This window comes from Brassica napus, chromosome C3, assembly GCF_020379485.1.
Source record: "Brassica napus cultivar Da-Ae chromosome C3, Da-Ae, whole genome shotgun sequence".
In the NCBI taxonomy this organism is placed as follows: domain Eukaryota; kingdom Viridiplantae; phylum Streptophyta; class Magnoliopsida; order Brassicales; family Brassicaceae; genus Brassica; species Brassica napus.
The window spans coordinates 63,752,527-63,780,272 of record NC_063446.1 but is presented as its reverse complement, the minus strand read 5'-3'; the positions used below and the strand labels follow the sequence as shown (position 1 = coordinate 63,780,272).

General features: G+C 32.2%; 3 protein-coding genes across 6 annotated transcripts; 1 reads left to right on the top strand and 2 right to left on the bottom strand.

The window, feature by feature from the left end:
- Positions 1–1,113: 1,113 nt before the first annotated feature.
- Positions 1,114–7,402, bottom strand: LOC125583842. The gene has a single exon (XM_048751377.1). The coding sequence runs from the start codon at positions 5,080–5,082 to the stop codon at positions 4,702–4,704; it is 381 nt and encodes a 126-aa protein (XP_048607334.1). The 5' UTR covers positions 5,083–7,402; the 3' UTR covers positions 1,114–4,701.
- Positions 7,403–21,622: 14,220 nt separating this feature from the next.
- Positions 21,623–23,401, top strand: LOC106422166. 2 transcript variants are annotated; one of them, XM_022700067.2, is made up of 7 exons: positions 21,623–21,784; positions 21,976–22,095; positions 22,233–22,296; positions 22,468–22,548; positions 22,646–22,768; positions 22,886–22,936; positions 23,031–23,401. In XM_022700067.2, exons 2-7 carry the CDS (start codon positions 22,085–22,087, stop codon positions 23,256–23,258), a joined length of 558 nt encoding a protein of 185 aa, XP_022555788.2. In that variant the 5' UTR covers positions 21,623–21,784; positions 21,976–22,084; the 3' UTR covers positions 23,259–23,401. The 2 variants fall into 2 exon arrangements, with proteins under 2 accessions (XP_022555788.2, XP_013718449.2); XM_013862995.3 differs by lacking the exon at positions 22,233–22,296 and having other exon boundaries at positions 21,629–21,784.
- On the bottom strand, positions 23,302–25,672 carry LOC125583841 (iron-sulfur protein NUBPL-like). 3 transcript variants are annotated; one of them, XM_048751374.1, is made up of 9 exons: positions 25,319–25,668; positions 25,059–25,235; positions 24,853–24,961; positions 24,650–24,772; positions 24,482–24,579; positions 24,272–24,398; positions 24,093–24,178; positions 23,887–24,012; positions 23,302–23,811 (listed from the first exon to the last, which is right to left on the bottom strand). In XM_048751374.1, exons 2-9 carry the CDS (start codon positions 25,128–25,130, stop codon positions 23,623–23,625), a joined length of 930 nt encoding a protein of 309 aa, XP_048607331.1. In that variant the 5' UTR covers positions 25,131–25,235; positions 25,319–25,668; the 3' UTR covers positions 23,302–23,622. The 3 variants fall into 3 exon arrangements, with proteins under 3 accessions (XP_048607331.1, XP_048607332.1, XP_048607330.1); XM_048751375.1 differs by having other exon boundaries at positions 23,892–24,012; positions 25,059–25,672; XM_048751373.1 differs by having other exon boundaries at positions 25,059–25,667.
- Between the last annotated feature and the right edge of the window lie 2,074 nt (positions 25,673–27,746).

The window sequence follows — 27,746 nt, the reverse complement described above, 5'->3', positions numbered from 1 at the left end:
CGGCTCGAAGTTTCATGCGATGTGACATGCGAGTACGTATGTCAAATAGTCAAAAGAAGAAGGCCACCAAAGCAGGGCCGGGCCTGAAAATTTTCGGCCCACAAGCAAAAAAAACTTTTTTGGCCCTTCATAATTAAAAAAAACAAAGAAAGTGGTTACAACTGCAGTTTAAAGAATCGAACTCAGGACCTCTACTATGCATTCTGAGGTCCTTACCAATAGAGCTATGTAAAGTTTTTGTTGTAATTGGTCCCCTAAATATATAAATCATGTTTGGCCCCAAAGCACATGCTTTATCTGCCTCTATTCAGGCACGACCCTGCACCAAAGTAGAAGACTGTTAAAATAGGATTCGGCGAAATTGTCTCGAGACACTAACAAACACGCATCGCCTTCCAATATGGGCTTACATCCCATTTTTATGTATTTTCTATCAAACATTTTCCAATTTAAATATATTTCTGAAAAAATAAAGGGTCTTATTGGGGAAGTTAAATTTATATAGAGTTGTTGATTTTAAAAGTTGAGAAATTTATTAAATTTGGAAAGAGTTGGATTTTTTATACATTATGAAAATTTATAAAATAACCATTATAATAATTTTAAGAATCTAAAGAGTTATATATAGTATTTTCAAAACCTTGTTTTACATATTAAATGGTTATAATACAATTCTCAATAACACTAATTTTAATAGATTAATAAAATAATTAAAATTCAAACACTTGAGTAACAGCTAACAAAGAATTTTATATAAAATAATAACATTAAACTAATAACACTAGATTTTAGTGAGAAAATGAGAATCTATAAAATTATAGCACTAGATTTTAGAAATTTTATTAATCATTATAAATCTAAACTCTCACAACTAAAAACATCTCTAATTCATTGCTATTTTCACCTTTATAATATTATTTAGAGATGAAATTGTTTCAACCCACTTTTATTTTTTTTTCTATAATAGAAAAAAAGAACAATTTTCTATTTTTTTCTCTATAATTAGAAATTGCTATTTTAGCAGAATACATTGGAGCAAACTCTATGTTTACTATAGAGTTTCTCAATTTTAAAAATACAAATAGTAAAATACACACCGGAGATGGTCTCACATTTCTTTAGTCACTGTTATCTCTAGTAATTTCATTAACAAGTTGTTTTAAAGATGTTTTTCTTTTATTTTTAATGATGTGACAATCGAGATGAAATGATTAATTGACTTACAACGGAAGAAAAAAAGACAGCAAAGGCTTGGTCCATTTACTGGTTAATGTGGCCAAGAAACTTAAAAAACATTTTACAATAAGTTCAAGATTCAAGTTCCAGTCTCAGTTCGTGATATCACACATTTTCGACTGTTTCAGATTCATTGTGCCGTTTACAGTTATAATATATGTAATTATGTATATAGATGTACTTATATATTCGGAAAAAATTAACTGATAATCATGTGGATGTGGTCGGTATTGTGGGTTTGGAAAGGTGGTATAAGTGTCATATATTAAAAAAAAAGAATTATTTAAAAATTTATCCACGGGCGTGAATATCTGATTCTCACGTTTAGTAATCGGATTTGCATGTCGCTGGTGGACCTGCCTCTAGAAAATTAGTTCAGCTTTTGTATTTCGATACCCGAGTTATAGAAAATAAAATTAATTGATATTGTCGTATGTTTAGAAAATAACATGCGCGTGCATTAGTCCACCAAAGTGGAGTGACACCAACGTGCGTCTCCTGCGTCTAGTTTAGAGTTGGATTTTAAATGGTCTTTATGGTTGTTACAAAAAAAAAAATTGTCTTTGTGAAAGATAACTAAGATCAGCAATTGGTTTAAAATTTTAAATAGATAAAAAATATTTCTTTTTCTGAATGGCAGATAAAGAGATCTCATGAATAAAAAATTTAACATATGTTTTTTTGAATAATCTAGTGTATCCTGAAATCCACCGGAAATAGATCCAGACTAGCGGCGAATATCCGTAGCAGTCTACATTACCGGCCGGAAAAAGTGAACCAATGAAAAAAGAGTTGGCGTTTTTGTTTAAGAAATCATCTTTGTTGTCTCTATTTTCTTATCTTTTTTAAAGGTTATCTTTTGTTCTAATTGCTAGAGTTTCTAATAAATTTCTAGAGACGTTCTAATAACCTAAACGTAATTATGTTTATTTTAAGGGAAATTGGGCTGTATAACCACCAAAAAATTATAATTCAATCTATAACTAAAACCTCTATTTTTTTCACTGTATCATGTGTCTTTTATGTAATATTTTCATATTGCCCTCTATTGTAACCGGCAAAACCTGTAGAAAAAAATTAATAATCATTATATTTTTTAAAAAATTTCGTGTCCACTGGAAAGTCGCACATCTGCACATAATTTTTTTTCTTCTCTCTCTCTCTCTCTCTAATTTTTATTTTTTTATACGAATAACACATAAATCTCTGTCACATAGCTTCAATCACCTCTACATGTACAACTAGCACAACCATCATCATCATCATCTTTTGTTTTATCGTCGCCACAGTATTTGCTCCGTCATCATCTCCGTAATTTTTACCTTTCTTCTTTCTCGAGAAATTGAATCGTTTGATTCTCAGATTTGGGAGAGAGAAATGAGACGAACACGATTATCGGAGTTGATTTTTGCAGGAGTATAGCGTCTTTGCATTCTCGGTGGGTGACTGAAGGGGAGGTTTCTCTGATTGTGAAATCGATGGTGTCTTGTCTGACGGAAGAGGAGACACGGCAACGTGAAGTAATAGCAGCCAATTCTTCTCCCATATGTGTCTTGTTGTTTTTTACCATTTTGTTACTATACTATTTTATCATGTTCTATTCCATTTGACGATTAATAAAGAGTGTGCTATTTTGTTTAGAAATATATTTTGTAATTTTCTTAATATCTAACTATCGTTACATGTTTTTGAATCTGTAAAAATCGTACTATGATTTATATTGTATAGCTTAATATTATATAATATGATTTAATATTGCATAATATTGTGTACATTTTTATATTTGATATTTGGGTTTAGGGTTTAGTGATTACGGTTTAGGGTTTACTAATTAGAAGGTGAGGGGTTATGGTTGGAGTCATTATTAACTTCTTTCATGCAATCATAGATATTTCATAATTTCACCAGTATGTACTATGCTATTTATTTTGTTTCATTCTATTTGGGTTTAGGGTTTATATTTGTGTTTATGGTTTATATTTGGGTTTAGGGTTCACTGATTAGAGTTTATGGTTTAGTATTTACGGGTTGAGGTGGGGTTGGGATAAAGTTTAGTATCTAGATTGTAGACTCTTCAAAATTTGAACAATATATATGTATTGTGCTATATCGTTTGTCACCTTATCTATTCTATAGGCTCACGTAGAATGAAAATGCATGTTATTTGGGGGTTTAGTTTATGAAATATTGGGGTATTAACGTATTTATGTAAAGTTACCATACTATTTGAGACATATTTTTATACTACTCCTTAAAAATGTAATAATCTGTCATGTTTTTAAATTTGATAGTTGTCTTCTTTGTCATTTGTATGATTGATTGTAATATGAAATTCATTTTTCGAGTGTTGGACAAATTTGATTATTTGGAACATTCGTTTACTATACTACTTAGATTATATGGAATATAAGATATGCAACATGCTAACCAAGTAAATGTGCTTTCAAGTATTTAATATTGCAAAACAATTTATAGATTGTATTTGAGTTTATAGGTTCATGCCTAGGGTTTAGATTCACTAAGTAAAAGTTTAGGTATAGTAAACCATTTCAATATACATTCTATTTGGGTTTATACTTCCTTGATTAGGGTTTAGCTTAATCTATTTATTTAGGTTTAGGGTTTAGTAATTAGGATTTAGAGTTTAGTATTTAGTAGTTGGTAATTAATATTGGGGTACTTCCTTGATTGGGTTTAGTGATTATTTGATTGGGTTTAGTTTATGTACGATTGGGATTGACATTGGGGCAAGCATTACTACCTTCCATAATGGCATAGCCATATCAATATTTGAGAAATATGGTAAGATGATCTTTAGATTGCAACTACATTTTCACATTTTCTATTCTATATGCCTCATATAGAATGGTAATTCATCTTACTGGTATGAAATTGAGTTTATTATATGGAAAATTGGTGTTGACATTGGATTAGAGTTTATATTTCTGGGTAGAGTTTAGTGATTATTAATTTGATAGGGTTTCTATTATTTTACAGTGAATATGCATGATGTATGTTTTGTTGTTGGGTTTAGTATTTAATGATTGCGAGTGGGGTTAGTATTTAGTGGTTTATTTTTGTCTACTTATTTATTGAACACACCGAAATGTTTGCGGTTATTTAGTATGTGACGTGGAATGTGTATCTTCCCTTTTAAGATAATAGTTTTTGGTAAATAATGGCCATACCTGTTGTGGTCAACATCATCTCACCATCTCTCCTTTACCGGTTACTTGTACGTACAAGGAATAAAACTGGCTCAGATCAAGCTTAATTGTTAGATACTTAATTCCGTCAAAATCAGTGCTCTGCACTTAATTTTCATCCCAAACTTAGTCATTTTACAAATTCACCCTTATTTCAATATGTATAAATAGAATATAATCTACGAACCAAAACACGAAATAAGAGATTTAGTAAACTAGCTTTTTGTAAACGAAAAAAAAAATTCAAATAACAAAAAGATTACACAAATTCAGGTAAAGAGGTGGAGAGGGGTTCGCTAAGAAATGGTGGTATCTTCTTGATAGTATTAGCAGTAACGTATCTCGAAGAAAACGCATAAAATCGGAAATAATAATCCTCATCATCTGGAAGAGTACCACACGCGCCACCATCAAAGTTCAGTGAATAGCTCATTGGATCGTACCGACATTGCAACGAGCTACACTGTCTTCGAGCCGCTGTTGCCGACAGCAGCAACATCCCCTTTCTCTTCACTTTTCTGATGACCCCCGCAAGGCACGTGACGCAGCAGTTTGGCGGCGGACTTGGGACATCGCGCTTCTTAGTCGTGGTGGTTGAGACGGTGATCTTGCCGTCGGGTATATGCCGGGAAAATGCCATTTATGTGACTTAACAAGTAGTTTATACGAAAGTGGAGGGTCAGTGAGAGTGTTGTTGAGTGTTATGATAAAGAGAATCTGACTGATAATTTGACAAGCGTATGTCTATATACTGTATATAAATAGATGTATATGCATATAATATAATTAATATTATTATAGAATGAAGAAAAATACAATATACGCTCCTTTTTTACCTAAACATAAGAAAATCTTAAAGCTTCTTGTCTTAGCAAAATTGATATTAAAAGTGGGTGGGAAAACCGAAAACATGGTACACATTTATTTTATAAGTTGGTCTATAGTTTATTTCTAGCTCAATTAGCTTTAAAATACTATATGTTTATAGTTAGGTTACTCATCTTTTCAAGTTACTTTTTATATATTTTTGCTTTTCTATATCAATTATCTTGAGAATTTGAACTTCTCTTACAGAGCAGTACATCGAACAAATTGTATTGTCTTTAATTTCATCTAAATCACAACCATAAGAGCACTTCCAATGAAAATATCTTTTTTTTTTTGTTTATTCAAACCAAACTTTCATTAGAAATTTAAAAAAGTTTATCACCACAAAGAGAGTACATCAGAGCCACTAAGGGCTAAAAAAACCAAACATAGATTAAGCAAAAGATAGATCGATGATACACAACATCACAAGAGACCATAAAAAATCGAAAGATCTCATAATCTTCTTGAATAATTGCATACCATGTAATCTCAAAGGTCACAAACACTGCAACAAAGGCAGAGAAGAGCATCAGCCAGGAGGAAGATCCTTGCAATACTAGCGACGCTTGGCCATCCAATTCACTCCACATAGAAGGAAATATTGGGAAAAGAAACTGCTCCACAAGGGAATCCGTTGGATAATGAAATCCCTCCATAACTCGATTCACCGGGATAAGCGTATCCAGCGGCGGAGGCAGGAAAAATATTTAAGAGGGTCAAAATTCATTATTATCATATATTGTATGGGTCAATTAACTAAACTTTGCAACATTATTCTAATTTTTTTTATAGAAATATACATGTAATTTTTTTAAAAAATTAAGAAATTCACCAGGGTCAACTGACCCCCCTCCCAACACGTTGGCTTCGCCACTGAGCGTATCAGAGGTGAAGCTATGTTTATTACTAAGGGTGCACGTGTACCCAGTGTATTTTAAATATTTAACATTTTACACTAGAAAAGTAAGATTCAGGTAGTCAATTTGGTTATGGTGCACCCATAATTTCCTAAGAACATGGGTTCAATTCTCCTCAAAGTACTTTTACCAGATTTTGCACCCAGTTATAAAAAAGTCTAGCTTCGCCCCTGGAGCTTATCAACGAGTTTTCCTTCAATCTGCTACCAAGAAAGATAACACGAAATCACAGCACCAAGAGCTGTACTAAATACACTAAGGAGACTGCATACTACAGTAGACTGCATACTGCAGTAGACTGCAGCACAAGATCGCATTAAGGCGACCTGAGAACCATCAACATGCATAGAGGTAGAACCAAATGAAACAAAGTTCATTGGAACATTGTAATCTAAGTCCATAACCGAAAAATCTGGTGCTACACACACAACAAACCTCTCAGACCATTCTACAAGAGTACAAACTGAGATTGAAGAGAGGAGACAAACCAGAATGAACGGGAGAGTAAGCGAACCAACACGAGTGAAAGAAGAATCACACTGCATACTGCAGGATATAACCACTTAGAACCAAATCTTGTGCCATCAACGAACACAAGGGAGACAACACCATCACTAGCCAGATTTGGAAAAAGAAATTCCAGATTTGAAATGTTAGAAGATGCTTGAGAAAGGGTGAATGATGTGTCAAAGAGTAGATGCATAACGAGACGTAAGGAAGCGTCGGGAGGGTCCGGTGGTTCCGGCGGGGAGAGAGATTCAAACAGCACAGTAGCAGACGAACACAGCGGCGACAGATCTGGAAGAGGACGGAGTCGCAACGGAGGAGGCGGTAGATAGAGTGGTGATGGAGGAGGCACAATCACTACCAGAGCCATGGGAGAGGAGAGCTGCTTCATATGGTTGGAAACTGAAGAACTGAGCTGAAACTGAAAAGATCCATGGAAGCGGCCACCTAGGGAAGAGCGTCAGAGAGAAACTCTTTTAGGGCGAACGTTCTCCAATAAAGATATCTTAGCATATGATTCTTAATTCCAATTAAAATGTATGTATAGATAAATATTAATATTTAAATATGAGAATTTTAATTAGAACTTTGGATTGGATTTTCCATAGTTTTAAGAACCTAACATAATATTTATATTGTGTAAACTTTTAAGAACTCTTTATTAGATTATCCCCAATAATGTTGTTCTAACATATAAGAAAAAGGAGGATCTACTATATATAATTTTTTGGTCTACAGTACTATATATAATTGATCGTAGACAAACTCCGATGTTCCTCTATATAGGTCAAAACTAGATTTTTTTTTTTAACTTGCCGACTACAAACTACATTATTTTAGCTTAGTTACGTTAAGCATTATCCATAAACCTAAATTTCAGAAATAATCATGCATGCTATCTGTTCAAAAAAAAAAAAGGTTCGAATGTACATATATTGAATAGTAAATAACTTATGGTAGGTAGTACACATGGCTAAGAATCAAACACGTGAAGCTGAGTCAAGAGTGCGTCTTCTTCTCCCCTTCTTCTCCTTTTACCTTCCATGCCTCCTTTCTTTATTCCCCTTAAAAGGGCTTATTGGCAGAATAGCCATATTTGAGTGATTAATTAGGTGAGTAGCATTGATTTTAACATAATTCAATGTCAGATTCTTTGAACACATTTCATCCGATTCTATCCTTTTTCATAACAGATTTCCAGTTGCAAGTGATAAAATAGGTGACGTCGTTCTTTTTGTACCATGTTTATAATCACATATCAAACATCCACGTCACATGTTCAATAACCACATATATACACCGAATGTTCTATTCCGTATCGCTGAATAGTATAAAATTATAACTCCACTCATAACCCTAAATACTAAACATTATCCCAATCCCTATATACTGAACCCTAAATCTCAATCACTATGCAACACCTAAGTACTAAACATTACCCGAACCCCAACATCTAAAAAAAATAGTATACGGTAATATACATATGCACGTAGTGTTCTATTCCATGTCACTGAAATATTATAGGAGAACGCAACAACATCCACAATCCTTAAATACTAAACACTACCCCCAATTCATAAATACGAAACTCTAGACCCTAATTACTCAAGTCTAAACCCAAATATAAATTATAAACCCAAGTATAAATCTTAAACCCAAATAGAATGGAACAAAATACATAGCATAGTACATATTAGTGAAATTATGAAACATATATGATTTCATGGAATAAGTTAATGTTGACCCGAACCATACCCCTCACCTACTAAATACTAAATCCAAAATCCTAATCACTAAACCATAAACCCAAATATAAACCCTAAAACTAAATAGAATGGAACAAAATACATAGCATAGTACATATATATTGGTAAAATTATGAAACATATATGATTGCATGGAATAAGTTAATGTTGACCCCAACCATACCCCTCTCCTACTAAATACTAAAATCAAAACCCTAATCACTAAACCCTAAACTCCAAATATAAACCAACTCTAATCACTAAACCCTTACCCAAATATAAATCCTAACCCAAATATAACCCTAAACCCAAATAGAATGGAACAAAAATAAATGACATAGTATATACTAGTGAAGTTATGATGTCTATAATTGCATGGAAGAAGTTAATGTTAACCCCAACAATACCCCTTCGCCTTCTAAATACTAAACCCTAAACTATAATAACTAAACCCTAACCTACACTACAAGAAAACAGGGGGATTCTGATGGCCGAAATCGTCGGAAATTCGTCGGAATCGGTCTATTCCGACGAATTTCCGACGAACCCGTCCGTCGGTATCGTTTCGTCGGAAAAAAAAAATTTGTCGGAATTTCGTCAGAAATTCCGACGACTTTCTGACGAATACCGAGAAACATCATTCTGACGAACTTCCGACGATATTACGATGCGGCTACACGAGACCAGAGTTCATCGGAAAACTACAATTCCGACGAACGTGGTTCCTCGGTTTATTCCGACGAACTTTGGGCGTCGGAATTTACCGACGGACATCGGTCGTCGGAATATACCGACGAACCACGTTCGCCGGTATATTCCGACGGAAATGAGTTTGTCGGTAAATTCCGACGGATATATGTCCGTCGGTATATTCCGACGACCGTTGTCCGTCGGTATATACCCTTTTTTTTTTACAAATTAATTTTGCATTTTTATATATTTTTTGATATTAATAAATTTAAAAAATTGGAAATTTAAAACTAATAATATTATAAAATTTAAATTCATAAAAACCGAAATAGGAAAAAAACATTCATAAAGTTTAAAATTCATACAAACCGAAATAGAAAAAAAAAACATTCCGAAAGTTTTATAAAGCCGAAATAAACTAAGATGAACTCGAAGACATCAAACGATCTAGCTTCTGCATAATCTCGGTGTTGAACTTCTTCTGGGATGCCAACTCAGCAAGGATAGTGGCATTCTCCGAACGGATAGTGGCATTCTCCGAAAGGATAGTGGTGTTCTGCTCCTCCAATGCCCCAATCCGTTCATCTTTGTCATGTAGCTCCTCGAGAATCATGGGATCGGCATACGGAGCTTGCGAAGAAGATGCCGGATACGAAGAAGCACGACGGGCCAACCCAACTAAACGGCCTCCTTTCCTTTTAGGAACCGCCTACAAAAATATTTAAAGTAAGTAAATATGGACAAGTAAGTAATCGACATTATAAAAAAAATATATTAATAAAAAAAATTACCTTTTCAACCATCTCATTTATTTGCAATAGAGACAGGTTGGTTGAAGCTCCCGTGGAGTCGCCGTCATCAGAGAGAGGCTGAGATTGAGAAACTATCTCAGCTTCCACCAAATCAACTACACCTCTGATCACGGTGTCCTGAATTTGACCCGTCGTCTTGTTAGTGTGAGCCACCTTAATGAGTTGGAGACGATCAACGGGATTACCGTCATTTGCTTCGATCTAAAAAAACCGCCATTATTAGCCAAAAAATATATAAAATATTTATTTAAAAAATATAAAGATAAATAATAATAAAAAACTTACAAGTTCATCCTCCTTAGTAGACATGGAGCAAGCGCCGAGGTTGTGCACATACATAACTTTCCCGCCACGATCGCTCTTCCGGTTCCTGGAGTTCCTAGAAGACGTCTCTGCAGTGTCTTCCCTCTCCCAATGAGCTATCAACTGCTCCCACACCCCCCCGTTGATGAACCGTGGCTTCTTGTTCTTCTGCCAAACTGTCTTCCACGCGTTTATCTGCTTTGTGTAAGAGTCCATGGCCTTTTCGTTGAATTTCTTACGGACTGTTTCCGTAAGATCGGAGTGCCAGTTGAACTCTTGCTACAAAACAAACACAATTTAATAAGTAAATATATGTAAAAAAATGTAAAAACTTAAAAAAATGAAGGGTTACTATACCGCAAACTGACGAAACCACAACTCTCGTTCGTCGGAAGGGATCACACTCCACTTTGGATATCCAAAACGGAGCATGGAGTACATCATCTGGTTGATGCTCCGGCTAATGCCATTTTTCGACTTGGTGAACCTTTAAAAAAAAATACAAGTTAGCAAGTTAATTAAAGCAAAAAATATAACGGTAAAAATAAAAAAAAATACTAACCAAGTGCTATGGCCTCGTCGTGGGTTGAGTTGGAGAAACGGGAGATGCTCTCGACCTGGTTGTTGAACCAATAGATGAACCGGCATGACCCCCGGATCCTGTTGAGCAGCAGCGTGAGGGGCAGCGTGAGGGGCAGCGTGAGGGGCAGAGGGAGCTGGAGCGGGAATATATGCGGGAACCGAGTCATGAGACGATACCGATGCACGGGAACCGCTCACCGAACTACGTCGAAGACGGGCTGCGGGGCGGGCTTCATCCTCGGCCCTAAAAAAAAAAAATTAACCCATCAAACATATTTTCATTTATATATTTATTACAGCCTAAGCTTTGAAATTTATGAGTTAAATTAATTTACTTATAATGTTTTGAAAATCTTGCATTTTTAATTAATTATTATTATATTGTATTTTATTTTTACGTTAAAATTCGAAAAATATTTTCTATACTAAGTTAATTTATTATTAATACTTTACTTTTGTTAACTTACCTTGATATTGGTTATAAATTTTGTTAATTTATTAATAACAATTAATATTATCTGTTTTGAATTTTTATAGTTATGATTGTTTGAAAGCCTTGCATTTTTTTAAAACAAATTCGAAAATTTATTATATATTCAGTTAACTTATATATAATCTTTTTACTTTTGTTAGGTTTCCTTATTTATATTGATTTTTATGTTATTTTGAAATAAACAAATTTTTGGAAATATTGACATTTTTGAAAATATTAAACTAAAATAATGATTTGTCATTTTATGATTAGTTGTTTTAAATCATGTGTTTTAAATCATATTACTGAATATTTTCAATAGCATATAACCTAAACTTTAAAAATGACATGCCTTAAATTTATATAGTTCTTTTTTTTTTTTTTTTTTTTTTGTCAGCAGCAAAACAGATTCATATAGACTCTGCGAACCATCCCGGTAACTCTGCATCCATATGAACGACAAACGACGGTTGTTTCCTTGCACTGCGTGCTAGACTATCCGCCTTTGAGTTATGTGTCCGTGGTATATGAATGATCTCTGAGCTGTTGAAACTTCTCTTCAAGAACTTTATGTCTTCCAAATAACTTGCAAAGGCTGGCCACTCTTCTGGTTCTGAAACCATCTTCACCAATTGAGCACAATCCGTTGCAAAAGTAACACAAGACTGTCGAAGATTCCTCATGCATTCCATTGCCCATATGAGAGCCTCTATCTCTGTGTGTAGTGGCGACTGACTCGCTCTCGTATTCCTTGCTCCCATTAGTCCATCGTAACCTTCCAGGGTACTGTACCATCCTTGCCCTGAATATTTATCCTCTGTTTTCCAAGATCCGTCCGTAAAACACCATCTACCTGGTATACTCGGTATTGCCAAAGGTACTGGAACTTGGGTGCGGTCCGTACTCTGAGTCTGAGAGTTTTGTGCTTCCGCCCAAAGTAACGATTCCGTTTCTGCCAATTTGAGAGTATCTCTGGGATCCATATCCAAATTGCTAAAAACTTTATTGTTTCTACCTTTCCATATATACCAGAGAATCCAAGCAAAGTAATGATCCTCCATTTCGGGGGACACTCTCCAAAATAAATGATCCATATTGGTAAACAAAGATTGAGTGGGGAAAATATCTGGATTCGTTGGAATCCGTGAAAGTGCCCAGACCTGAACCGCCGGTGGACATTAAAAAAAACGTGATTAGTGGACTCCTCGGGGGCTCCACATCGGTCACATACAATACCTCCTTGCATTCCTCTTGACCTCAAATTTTTCTTAACCGCTATACACCCAGTTAAAATTTGCCACAAAAAATGTTTCATCTTGGATGGGCAGCGTACTTTCCAACAGAACGCCTTCAACGGTGTTATCGAAGGACCAAACTGGGGTGGCATACTTTCTATGTCCGGATATACTCGTTCGACTTCATATCCAGATTTAACCGTGTATTTCCCATTGTTTGTAAAATGCCATCCATTTCGGTCTTCTAGGTGAAATCTGCTTATAGGAATACTTTCAATAATTTTCACATCTTGCGGATCCACCAGAGTCCGAATAACCTGTAGATTCCATGACCGTGATGTTCCATCGATAAGAGCATCCACTGTTAGTTCCGGGTAAAGATTGTGTTGATTTTTATTTGCTGGTCTCGGGCGAGTGGATGGAAGCCAAGGGTCATTCCATACTAAGATAGATGATCATGTTCCCACCCTTTTGATTAGTCCTTTGCTAACCAGAGATCTAGCAGAGACAATACTACGCCAGCCATAAGATGACGAGTATGATCTAATGGGTTCCAGGGGTGAAGCATTCCTGAAATATCTCCCTTTGAAAACACGAGAAAAAAGCGTGTTAGGTTTGTCCATTAATCTCCAAAATTGTTTCCCAAGCATAGCTGTATTAAAGTCTGTAAGATCCTTAAATCCCAAACCTCCATCATCCTTAGGACTACAGAGTTTGTCCCATGATTTCCAATGCATACCTCTCTTATTACCCCCTGGACTCCACCAGAATTGTGCCACAACACTCATTAACTTCTTCATTACCGTTTTCGGGATTCAAAAGCATGACATAACATTGTTTGGCAGAGCTGTAACCACAGATTTTATAATCGCCTCCTTACCTCCTCTGGTGAAAAACTTAAAAGTCCATCCATTTACTCTGCTATTTAACCGATCCTGAACAAATCCAAAAACTTGCACCTTTGAACCCCCCAGATTTTCCGGGATTCCCAAATATGACCCAAATCCTCCTAAGTTATGTATACCTAAGACACCTCGTAATTCCTGTCGTGTATCTTCTTCGATTTTGTGTCCAAATTGAATCGATGATTTGTCAAAGTTTATTTGTTGTCCTGAAACCCCTTCATATTTCTTAAGGATCCTAAGAATTGTCTGACATTCTTCCTTCTGAGCTTTGCAAAAGAAAAGACTATCATCTGCAAAGAGTAAATGGGAAATTGAAGGGCAAGCCCTAGCAACCTTTAGACCCGTTAGTTGCTTATTTGTTTCTGCCTTTTTGATATTCACGACCAAAGCTTCTGTGCACATAATAAACAAATAAGGAGATAGAGGATCCCCTTGTCGTAATCCCCTCTGTGGTATTATATGTCCTTTTGGTTGCCCATTTAATAAAACCTTATATTAAACCGAGGAAATGCATTCCATCATTAATTGGATCCAATGCTGATCGAAGCCCATTTTTGTTAGTAGTTCCTGGATGAAGACCCATTCAACTCTGTCATAAGCTTTGCTCATGTCCGTTTTTATTGCCAAAAATTTATCCTGACACGATTTGTTAGTCCGCAGACCATGGAACATCTCCTGAGCTATAAGTATATTATCCGATATTAAATGTCCAGGCACAAAAGCCGATTGCGTCTCTGAGATCAGTGATGGAAGACAGACCTTTAATCTTTGACATAATACCTTAGAAATAATCTTGTATCCTACATTACATAAGCTGATAGGTCTGAGTTCAGTCATCCTTGTGGGCCTCTCCTTTTTAGGAATCAAGCAAATATTCGTAATGTTTAACCTTGTATCCAATTTTCCCGATGTCAAAAAATTGTTGACCATTTCCAATAGATCCTTTTTTATTATATGCCATGAGTGTTGAAAAAAGAGAGCCGTCATTCCATCCGGCCCAGGAGCTTTCTCCGGGTGCATCATAAATAAAGCCAGTCGAACTTCCTCCTCAGTTGCTAACCGAAGGAGTCGTTGATTCATTTGTGGGGTAATTGAAGATGTAATCTCATCTAAAAAACCATCAAAACCTGTAGGAGTTGTCGCCTGAAACAGATTATCAAAATAATCCACTGCCACCTTTTCTACCCCCTGTTCCTCAATTATCCAGTTTCCAACAGAATCATATAGACCCACAATTCGATTACGGGCACGACGTTGTTTTGTTAGAGCATGATAGAATTTTGTATTTAGATCCCCTGAAGTGTGCCACATATTACGACTCTTCTGTTGCCAGAAATCTTCCTCATCCTTATAAGCTTCCTGTAACTTCCTTGAGACCTCCAGAATATCCTCCTGGGTTCTATTATTATCTGTTTGGACCTCCTCAAGTGCTTTCTGGAGTTCTCCGATCTTCTCTTTCCCATAAGGTGGATTATTCTTCCGCCATGTAGAGATCTCATGACGGCAATTTGTGATTTTCGAAACGAAATCCCCCGGATTCGCCTCTGAAAATTCACCCCACCCTCTCTCAATTGAATCCAATAAACCTTCTTGTCCAATCCATCTCTTGTCAAAACGAAATTGTCTCCTCCGACTTGTTACTTTATTATCAAGATAAGCCACCACTGGTCGATGATCGGACCCCACCATTCTCAAATATTCTGTGTAAGAGCATGGGAAAAGCGTATGCCAATCTTCGTTTGCTAACGCTCGGTCCAAACGACACCTGACCATTACTTTTTTCTTTTTTCCTTGTTTCCTTCTTCCTTGCCATGACATCTGATTTTCTTGCCATGACATCTTATATAGTTCTTATTGTTAAAATATCTTGCATTTTTAAGTTAATTATTATATTTGTAAGATATTTTATGTAACTTTCAAAAATATATTATATATTAAGTTAAATTATATATAATTCTTTGAATTTTGTAAGTTTACCGTATTTAAATTGATTTTTATTTTTTTATGGAAAAAATATTTTTGGAAATTCTGACATATTTAAATTAGCAATTTAAAGATTTGATGTGTCAAAACACGACTGGAGGTTTTAAATCCTACGTGAACGTCCTCAATGGCTTATAGCCTCAATTGTCATTTTATGATTAGTTGTTTTAAATCCTATGTGTTTTAAATCATATTATTGATAATTGTCAATAGCATATAACATAAATTTAAAAATTACATGTTTTTAATTTTTATGGTTCTAATTGTTTAAATATCTTGCATTTTTAAGTTAATTATTATATTTGTAAGATATTTTATGTTGATTTTCGAAAATATATTATATATTAAGTTAACATATTTATATAATTTTTTGACTTTTGTAAATTTACTATATTTAAATTGATTTATATTTTATTATGAAATAAATAGTTTTTTGAGAATATTGAAATATCTGAAAGTAATAAATTAAAGTGCGGATTTGTCACAATATGATTGATGATTTTAAATCATACGTGGACGACTTCGATGGCTTATACCCTCAACTTTTATATAGTATAGACTAGATTTTTTATTCGCGCTACCCGCGAGTCTGCTTTTATTATAATTTTATATGTATGTCTATTTGAATGACATAAAAGATTAATCCTTATGCAATATATCTAACTTTTTTGTATTTAAAATACTCTTATTATTATATACTTATTTTATGCATATTTGTATTTAAAATACTCTTATTTAATTCTTTTAAGTGCATATCTAATAGTTTTATATGTATATTTAGGTCTAAATCATAATAAATATTTTGATGAAATTTAAATAATAGTAACTATCTGTTTGTTAGATATAAGAAAAGGAGAATATATATATATATATATATATATAATTTATGCTAATATAAAGTAATATTTTATTTATTAAAATAAAAAATAAAAATCTAAAAAATTAAATATATCTCCTACTTGATATAGTTACAATACAAAATTAGTGGTGGGATTATGATGTTTTAGCGGTTCACAAAATATTTTCCCCGATTAAGAAGTTACTTTTCTCGGAAAAGGGTTACCATGTACTTCGATTTATTATTATTAGTGACCTAATTTAAAAAAAAAATATTTTAGATAATAAAAAAATTTAGGTATGTTTCATAAAAACATGTTTGGTTAGTTAAATGAATATTTGGATTATGACTTTTTAAAAACAATTGTCTCAAAATTTATTAAAATCTAATTGTTGATGAGTAAATAACTATGTTAATTTATTTAATTGATAAAAGGCAATTCAAAAGCATATAAACAAACTGTTTAATCAACAATATGTGTATTAATTGTGGATTATTCTTACCACATTTTAGTTTTAATAGAACTTTGTAAGCTTATTATAAGCCAAAACTGAATTAGCCCGGAAAGAAAGAAACGAAAATTGACCAATGTTTTTAAGAACCTTTTATAATCTATTATAAAATTAGATGATTTTGTAGCCAACACCAATATAAAAATACTAAAATTTTATTTTTTACTTATTTGATTAGGTTAATTATTTTAATTTTAATTATATATTTTATTTTTATGTATATGCTATTTTATGTTTTGACATACTTTATGAATTTTTTAAATAAATTTTAGTGTTATGTTTTAAGATAGTTAGCATATATATCAAGTTAGTTAATTTTAGTTCATGTTTTGAAATTAATTTATAGATTTACTTTAGAAATATAAAGATTTATAAAAATATTAAACAATGATACTGATTTGGAATATTTTTCGTATTTTTATTTATATATGAATATTTTTAATAGTATATAGCCCTTCGTAATATTGGCTGTGGACATAATTTGTTTTTTTTCTTGTTAAACTCTTTTTATGTTAAGTTTTCAAGAATTTAATATAAATACCAATCTAATTTTTAAGATAATTAATACATTAGTTAATTTATGATTTTTGTAATTTTGTATTTATTTTTATTTTACTTTCACATACATGATTATTAGAACATTTTTTATGTTGATTTCTTTTTTAAAATATTATTTTTTCGATAAAATTTTATTTTTAATTTTCAAATATTTAGTTTAAAAATAAAGTTAATTATTTCTGGCAAAAAAATTTAAACTTATTTAATTTTATTTTGAGAGAAATAAAATATCTGAAATTTTATATTTAAAAATATCAAATTAACATTTCGAGAATACAAATTATTAATAATAATTTTAGCTTCTATGTGACCACTTTAAATAACATATAGCCTCAATTTTAAAATCATATGTGCTTTAGATTCATATTTTCTTTATTATTTCAAATTTTTTTATTTTTTAATATTATATTTTGTAAGTAAAATTTATGTTATTCTTCCAAATATTTAGTTTACATATCAATATGATTCCATTAATAATTTTGGCTTTTTCTAAATTTTACATTGATCATGAAAGAAACAATTTTTGAAAGTTCTCTAAGTAATATATAAAATGGTGATTAACATATTTTTTTTGATGCTTCAAGATAATATATGGATATTCTCAATAATTTACGGCATCAAATTATATATAGTATATGTTATTTGTGAATATTTTCAGTTATTTCTGTTTTTTAAAGCATATAGTCCATATCATATTAAATGTTACATACATAATTATATTTTTAGTAATAATATGCGATCAATACAAATTCTTATAAGGTACGTGAACAATCTCTTATTATATTAAGTTTTCAATAATTAGCTACAAATATCAATCTAACTTTAAAGATAAGTTTTACAAATTTTAATTTATCTTTTTATAGTTTTGTGTTGATTTTTATTTATTTTACATACGTGATTATTTAAAAATATGTTTTTTTTAACTTTGTTTCTTTTTGAATATTTTTATTTTTGTTAATTTTTTGTTTAATTTCAAATATATAATTATTTTATATATCAAGTTAATTATCTTTAATAATATTTTTATTTACTTTATCAAATTAAGATGCTGACTTTTATATTATTATAATGATATTTTTAAATTTTATGTGAACACTTAAATAATATATATCCTCAATTTTGAAATCATATATTATTTAGATTCATATGTAATGAAAAAGTGATTTAGATTTACATTGTCTTTATTATTTGAAATCCTTATATTTTTAAGATTATTTTTGTTACTTAATTTTATGTTGATCTTCCAAACATTTATTTCTTATAATAAACTGATTCTTTTAGTTATTTGGCAATTTTGCTTACAAAATTTATTATTGATATTTTTTTGAAAGAAATAGCTTCCATTTTGAAATCATATTTTGTTAGATTCATATGTAATGAAAAGTGCTTTAGATTCATATTGTTTTTATTATTTTAAAATCTTGTATTCTTTAAGATTTTTTTTGTTAGTTGATTTTATGTTGGTCTTTCAAAGGTTTACTTTATATATCAAATTGATTCCTTTAATAATTTTGCATTTTCACTAAATTGAATAGTAGTTTCCTTTTTATTTTGAAATAAACATTTTTTGAAAATCTTGAAATTTTTAAAATAATAATTAAATGGTAATTTGACATATTTTGGTGCTTTAAAATAATATGTGGATATTCTCAATGATTTATTGCATAAAATTACATATAGTACATATTTTTGTTGAATATTTTCAGCAGTATATAACCTAAATTTTGTAAATCATGTGTTTTAGATTTATATAGTTATAATTGTTTGAAAGTATTGCATTTTTAAATTAACTATTATATTTGTTTGTTATTTTTATGTTAATTTTCGAAACTTTATTTTATATAGTATAGATTTGTACATGATGTTTTTAACTTTGTAAGTTTAACTTATTTGATAATTATTTATATTTTATTTTGAAATAAAAAATTTCGTAATATTAACATTTTTAGAAATACCAAATTGAAAAACGATTTGGTATATTTTTGGTGCTTTAAAATAATATGTGAACATTCTCAATGATTTATAATATCAACTTATATATAGTATATGTTAGTTTGAATATTTTCAATAGTATATAACCTAAACTTTGAAAATCATGAGTTTAAATTTAGATTTATATAGTTATACTTGTTTGAAAGTCTTGTATTTTTAAATTAATTATTCTTTTCGTTATTTATTTTTTAATTTTCGAAAAATATTAAACATTATGTTAACTTAATATAGTATTTATATTTTTGTAAATTTACCTTATACGATATTGATTTATATTTTAGTTTGAAATAAACATTTTTTTGGTACTATTAACATTTTTAAAAATAGTAAACTTAAATAATAATTTGTCATACTACGATTGGTCATTTAAATCCTATGTGGACGCTCTCGATGGCTTATAGCCTCAACTTTTATATAGTATAGAAAACTTTATTTTATATAGTATAGATTTGTACATGATGTTTTTAACTTTGTAAGTTTAACTTATTTGATAATTATTTATATTTTATTTTGAAATAAAAAATTTCGTAATATTAACATATTTAGAAATACCAAATTGAAAAACGATTTGGTATATTTTTGGTGCTTTAAAATAATATGTGAACATTCTCAATATCAACTTATATATAGTATATGTTAGTTTGAATATTTTCAATAGTATATAACCTAAACTTTGAAAATCATAATTTTAAATTTAGATTTATATAGTTATACTTGTTTGAAAGTCTTGTATTTTTAAATTAATTATTCTTTTCGTTATTTATTTTTTAATTTTCGAAAAATATTAAACATTATGTTAACTTAATATAGTATTTATATTTTTGTAAATTTACCTTATACGATATTGATTTATATTTTAGTTTGAAATAAACCTTTTTTTGGTACTATTAACATTTTTAAAAATAGTAAACTTAAATAATAATTTGTCATACTACGATTGGTCGTTTAAATCCTATGTGGATGCGCTCGATGGCTTATAGCCTCAACTTTTATATAGTATAGAAAACTTTATTTTATATAGTATAGATTTGTACATGATGTTTTTAACTTTGTAAGTTTAACTTATTTGATAATTATTTATATTTTATTTTGAAATAAAAAATTTCGTAATATTAACATTTTTAGAAATACCAAACTGAAAAACGATTTGGTATATTTTTGGTGCTTTAAAATAATATGTGAACATTCTTAATAATTTATAATATCAACTTATATATAGTATATGTTAGTTTGAATATTTTCAATAGTATATAACCTAAAATTTGGAAATCATGAGTTTAAATTTAGATTTTTATAGTTATACTGGTTTGAAAATCTTGTATTTTTAAATTAATTATTCTTTTCGTTATTTATTTTTTAATTTCGAAAAATATTAAACATTATGTTAACTTAATATAGTATTTATATTTTTGTAAATTTACCTTATACGATATTGATTTATATTTTAGTTTGAAATAAACATTTTTTTGGTACTATTAACATTTTTAAAAATAGTAAACTTAAATAATAATTTGTCATACTACGATTGGTCGTTTAAATCCTATGTGGACGTTCTCGATGGCTTATAGCCTCAACTTTTATATAGTATAGAAAACTTTATTTTATATAGTATAGATTTGTACATGATGTTTTTAACTTTGTAAGTTTAACTTATTTGATAATTATTTATATTTTATTTTGAAATAAAAAATTTCGTAATATTAACATTTTTAGAAATACCAAATTGAAAAACGATTTGGTATATTTTTGGTGCTTTAAAATAATATGTGAACATTCTCAATGATTTATAATATCAAATTATATATAGTATATGTTAGTTTGAATATTTTCAATAGTATATAACCTAAACTTTGAAAATCATGAGTTTAAATTTAGATTTATATAGTTATACTTGTTTGAAAGTCTTGTATTTTTAAATTAATTATTCTTTTCGTTATTTATTTTTTAATTTTCAAAAAATATTAAACATTATGTTAACTTAATATAGTATTTATATTTTTGTAAATTTACCTTATTCGATATTGATTTATATTTTAGTTTGAAATAAACATTTTTTGGTAATATTAACATTTTATAAAATAGTAAATTTAAATAATAATTTGTCATACTATGATTGGTGGTTTAAATCCTATATGGACGTAATCGATGGTTTATAGCCTCAACTTTTATTTAGTATAGATTACAAAGATTTAAATTGTATGTACATGATACTTGACAAACCTTATCAACCACTCATATTAAGACACATGTGACTTCAAACATTCAAAATAAAAACATAGAAAAAGGAAAATTACTTAAAATCACCTTCTCTCCGATGTCGGTCTCGTTAATCATAAACACTTTTCAACGAGAATCTCTGATTTTGTAAACCCTAATTCTCTCCGCCGATTCAATCTCGCCACATTTGTCCCGTGAAGAATGGTAAGTCACTCTCCTCGTTTTTCGTTGCCTGATCCGATTCTTGGGTCAATTTCACGGCTTAGATCCGAATCTGGATGACTTTGACACACGAGACGATTCAAAAAACACAAAACTCGAACATATGTTTCTTTGTGGAGCATTGTCTATACAAACAATTACATATTTGAATATTCTTAACTAATCGTTTACAGGTGGAGAATTCAGTAAAACCATCCTCAAAAGCCACATTGGCATCTTCTAGACCAATGGCTAGAAACCTAAGAGGTGTTGGTGATCTTGCTGAGGACTTATCTCGTATTAATGATGCTGAGGTAAAAATAAAAATAAATAGTAGATACCTTATAAGTTTAATCGTTACATTCTCTCAACCTTTTTTTAAGCAGGGTGTATAGTTTGTTTTATGTGGAAGTTTTATCTGAATTTGAATCATATCTATTGGTTTTCTTAGTCTCTGTAAACAAACACAACAATTGGTTCCTGGAATGTGGCAAACCACGCCTATTTTTACACATGTAAGTCCCATCACGCGTTGGTTCCGACCATATTAACGTAGTCAAAACTGATTCTCTTGTGTTTTGTCTTCTGCTTTGTGCTGTGTCTATTGTTCGGTTTTATGTATGATAAAACCTAGTTTTATGTACTTGTTGTTCTGATTTTTTATGGTGTTTATTGATGATCATCAGGTTGCTGGTTATCTAAATACTACAAAAGAATCTCTCCTGATGAAGATAGCATGGGAGATGATGAACCCTGAGTACAAAAAAGTATTTTCCATCATCCTGTCTTCCATCTTCTTGATTTCTGCTAACTGTTAAGTTGACGTTTTTGTTAATGATACTTACATTTTCTATCGATTATCAGGGAACGCAGAGGAAACCTACTACTACAGTGAAAAAGAAAGATCCTATTAGTAAGACTGCTGCTCCTAGTAAGAAAACTTCTGCAACCACAACCCAAAACAATGCAGAAAGTGAAAAGAAAAAGGTCAGTGGTACTATTCCTCCAGCTCGTTTCCTGTTATACATATATATGTAGTTAAAGATATCTTTGGATCTTCCTTATTTTTCATCTGCAGTTTTTATTGTGTCTTCTTGTGTACAGAGACTTAGTGCATATATCAATTTGGATGTCTTGGATAAGCTATTTGATGATGTAAGTTTACCCCTGTCTCTCTAGCGTTATCTGTCACATTATCTAGCCTCTTGTTTCTTTGTGTAGTCTCTTATGTGCATTCACATCTGTGTAGGAGAACTCTCCAAAGAGGACTAAGTTGGAGAAACTAGTTGGTGTTGGTGACCAAGTGAAAAATTCACAGCAAAGAAGTGAAGAAGAATGTCTTTTGGAACCTGAAGGTTTTGAAGAAGAAGATAAACCGGTCTGGAACGAGGATTACAGTACTGAAGAAGCTAATGGAGGAGAGGACGAATTCTATGGTGGTGCTGATCTTGAATATGAAGATCAAGATGAAGCATAATATAATGAAGATATTATTTGGTGATCTCATCATACATTGTGAATTGATCTCAACAACATTGATTATTATTACTTTTTTGACAAAATCTCTAAAATTACATTCATCATCTTTTCCTATCTAATAAATGAAAAGCCTTCCACACTGTTTAAAAGAGTGCGTTTCTATTTTGTTGTCCTCTGCAGATAGATTCTTCTCTTAGGATTTTGCAAAAATTATCTATATTTTGTTGTCCTCTGCAGATAGATTCTTCTCTTAGGATTTTGCAAAAATTATCTATATTTTGGTACTGTAATCTGAGAAGGTGAAGTAGCAAAAGACAAAACATGGTTTTACAATGCCTCTTATTCTCATGGCTTGGCTTGGTCTATGATGAGTGTGGAACGTTAAGTTTCATCTGAATCTCATTCTCAGGATTATCACGTAGCTCTTTGAGCCCATTCACCACGTTTTGAGCTAGATCTTCATAAGCTTTTGATACTACAGAACCAGGTGAAGAAACAACCACAGGAACACCTTCATCAGACCCTTCTCTAATCTTCATTTCCAGTGGAATCTACACAAACTATATCTAGTAAGGCCACTAAGTGAATCTACAACACTATAACGCCAATGTTTTAGATTCATTTACCTCACCAATGAGTTTCAAGCCCTTCTTCGCAGCCATCTGGCGGGCTCCTTCTTTCCCAAAAATGAAAGAAGCCTCGTTACAGTGGGGACAAATGAAGCAACTCATGTTCTCCACAAGTCCCAAGATCTAAGTACAAAAGTGCAGAAACGTTAAGAAGAAGCGAAGACAAAACTAGTAGTAAGGGACAATATAGATGGCTACCGTACAGGTACTCTAACTTTGTCGAACATGGAAATTCCTCGATTAGCATCAGCAAGTGCTACATCTTGTGGAGTGGACACAATCACGGCACCTGTAAACATAAACACACTCTGAGTAAACTAAACTACACACACGACTTGTCTAATCTAAAAACAACTCAGATATGTATTATATACACACACACCTGAGAGTTTAAGGTTTTGAGATATGGTAATCTGAGCATCACCGGTTCCAGGTGGCATATCTACAACAAGAACATCAAGATCTCCCCAATCAACTCCTCTCGTCATCTTAGCAAGAGCACTCATTACCTATAACAGTAACCACAAGCTTTGATTACTGAGCGAAAAGTCTTTTAAGGCTTCATGAGTGATCTTAAAAAAGAAACACAGACCATAGGAGCTCTCCACACAATAGGTGCATCTTTCTCTACAAGGAGTCCCATTGACATGCATTTAACTCCATAGTTCTCTACCGGAATCATCTTCATATCTTCAAAAAAAAAAAAACAGAGATTACAAACTGATGTGAAATGCTAGATGTACCTCTTTTAATATCTTACCTTGGTTAACTTGAGGCTTTTGATTGATACTCATCATGATTGGAACAGATGGTCCATACACATCAGCATCAAGCAACCCAATCTTGAGTTTAAATTTGTTGGCTAACGCAACAGCTAAGTTAACTACATTTATTAACCGTAAAGTTACAGTTCAAATCTCTCACACAAAATATTTTGAAGGAAGATTCTGTGATGGATGTTACCAGCAGTGGAAGACTTTCCAACTCCGCCTTTACCAGACGCAACGGCGATTATATCTTTGACTCCGTCTAACCGGAGCTCCGTCTTCCTCCCGCCGGCGCTTGCAGAGCTCTGCCAAAAACACGAAAAGGTGAGACTTTTGGCAATCTGCAATCCCCAAACACCTCAAAATCTCTAGATAACCACGAGAGTAAGGAGAAATGTATACGAATTTGTACGCGGAGACTGCGTGGGTTTCACGGCGGCGAAGAGACCGAAGAAGAAGTGTGACGGAGGCCATGAGAGAGAGAGAGAGAGTTTGTGTCGTGATGAGAGCAATTTATGCTGAATTTTCCTAAAATCTCAGCTTTCCCAGGTTTTGACGGCGAAAGGCGACGGCGTGGATCTGTTAGAGCGATTAGAAAGACGGAGGTGGTTTTTTTTTGCGTGAAATACATGAATCGACAAGGGTAAAATAGTAAATTTCACAAGCTTCGCAGAGTCTGGTCTGTAACTCGACCAGTTCCTGTCCTGACAACTCCAAAGAGTGGATGATATCTCGTTCAGTTCAACAACTTTTGAGTCCCCTTGTTGCCATCTAAATCGTGCTTTAACCTGAAGATACGTAGATAAATAGGAAATGGAGACTAGTACACACAGAGACTCTGAAGCTTTTATTTGAACTGCCAATTCCATATATTATGGGTTGAATTATGATGATTCTCAACCCTTCTTGAAGTTTATGCATCATCTCCGACACTACTTCTTGTTTGTCTTTGTTAGTTTCTTTATCTTATTGGGGTTCTTTAGATGCACATACATACCAATGCTAAGTTGAACTTGAACACCCGACTGTAACTTTTTCTCATCTCTCACACTCACACCAACTAATGACATGTTCTGATGCCTTCTTGTCTAAAGCTAGTTTGATTTCCAACGTTTAACCATCCAAGGCCATCCGCAAATCTTTACTTTCTTGGTTAAATATTCATGTAATCTACAGTTACAAAAAGTGGAAACTACAAAGCTTACATGAATAAGTCAACTAGACATAGTTGAACATAAATTAATCCTAAAATTAATTAATTATTTCTGTTTTGCCAGCCAAAACATATGAATCAATCATACAATATAATCCCAATAAAAAAATACAACAGTACAAAACTCAACAAACTTTTAAAGTATGACTTGACTTGACTTGTTATTATATGACACACTTGAGTATTTTTTTCACAAATTTAGAATACATCATTTCAGGATTTAATTTAACTCCTGCATACCGCAAATAATGGTTTAAAAATAGTTATATCAAATTCATACAATAGACTTAACCCCTAAAGTTTTTTTATAGTCGACCAAACGAACAAATGTACAAGCTTCAAAAATTCTAAGACTCCATGATTAAAATGCTAATGATTAAGTCATAACAATGAAACCAAATTCATCGGTAAATTCAGATCAGTATGTTAATTTTCATGTGAGCATCTGACTTTTCATACACAAATTCCCTATATACTCTGTACTATCCTTACTAATAAAGACACTTGCCCGTCAATACTATTTTCTGTTTCTTGCATAACCTTAAAAAGTCAATACCTTCCACTTTGTAGCAATATCAACAACATTCCCTTATAAATACATAGAACTCTCTTCCTTTGTTTCTGCACTACCCTGTTCTTCATCTAGTACTCTTTTGCTTACCTATTTCAATTAAATTCCTGTAAGCGATGGTCGTTGTGTATTTCTCGCTACCATTGTTCATATTCATGGTGTTTCTAGCCATTAGTGGTTGTGCAGGATGCTTCTACATGGGTCGACATCAAGGGATAACTAAAGTCGGTGGACCCGCAATGCCAACCGTTTATCCGACGACACCACAACCCAATCAAGGTTACAATGCTGGAGCTCAACCTTGCACTCCCAACTATGCTGTCTAGTCACTAATTGTGTACCGTGTGCGATTAAGGAATTATCATATACCGAAACTATCTTTATTTCTTGTCTTTTAGTTGTGCTATTGTTTACTTTTATTTGGATCATTAAAGTTTAGTTTCATATTTGTCAACCTCTGTTTTTTTTTTTTTTTAACACTGAATATATCATAATATTGAGGTCCAAAAGACAAGTTTGGGAGCACCCCTGAGTTATAACACGAAGAAATAGAGAAGACAGAGGTACTAAAAAAAAGAAGACGACATAAGAAGAAAAAGGGAGGAGGTACCAGTAGGTACTTATAAGAGCTTAATGCTCAATACTATCAGAAAAGGTTATGAAGGACTTGAGGCAGAAGCCAGTAACCTTAGATCCCTTTATCTTTACCGCACCAGAAGACATGTGTTTGACGCATCCTCTTGTAACATCTGATGGAGCCAACGGGGACCTCCTGAGGCGACATACGATTGTGTACGTATACCGACCACGACGCTCTCTGCTATAGACTTAGCAACTCTGTTTTTAAGGTCGGAAACATGAGAGATCGTCCATTTTTCAAAGCGATGTAGAAGCTCCAGTATCTTCAGAATCAGAGGTGAGAGCTCAGGAAACCTGAGAGGATTAAACAAAGCTTGGCGTACTTCAACAGATGAGGCTTCAAACAGTATTTACTTGTAACGCAAGTCACCTATTGCTTGAACAGCCCATAGTAAAGATTTCAAATCTGACTCCATTTTGGAGGAGGAGCCGGTAAGGGCTTCACGACTATGCTGTAGGGGTTGGCCGTGATCATCTCTTAAGATCCAACTGGATCCATTCACCGGACCAGCGTCAACCCAAGCCATTCCCACATTGCACTTGACCATCTCGGAAGGAGGTTTTTCCCATGCATCTACAGAAGAGTTTGTAGATTCCAGTGCCATGTGTGTAGCTTGGTCTGGTTGTTGAGCCTGAGTCCAAATCTCTGCCTCTTCTAAAGCTTTAG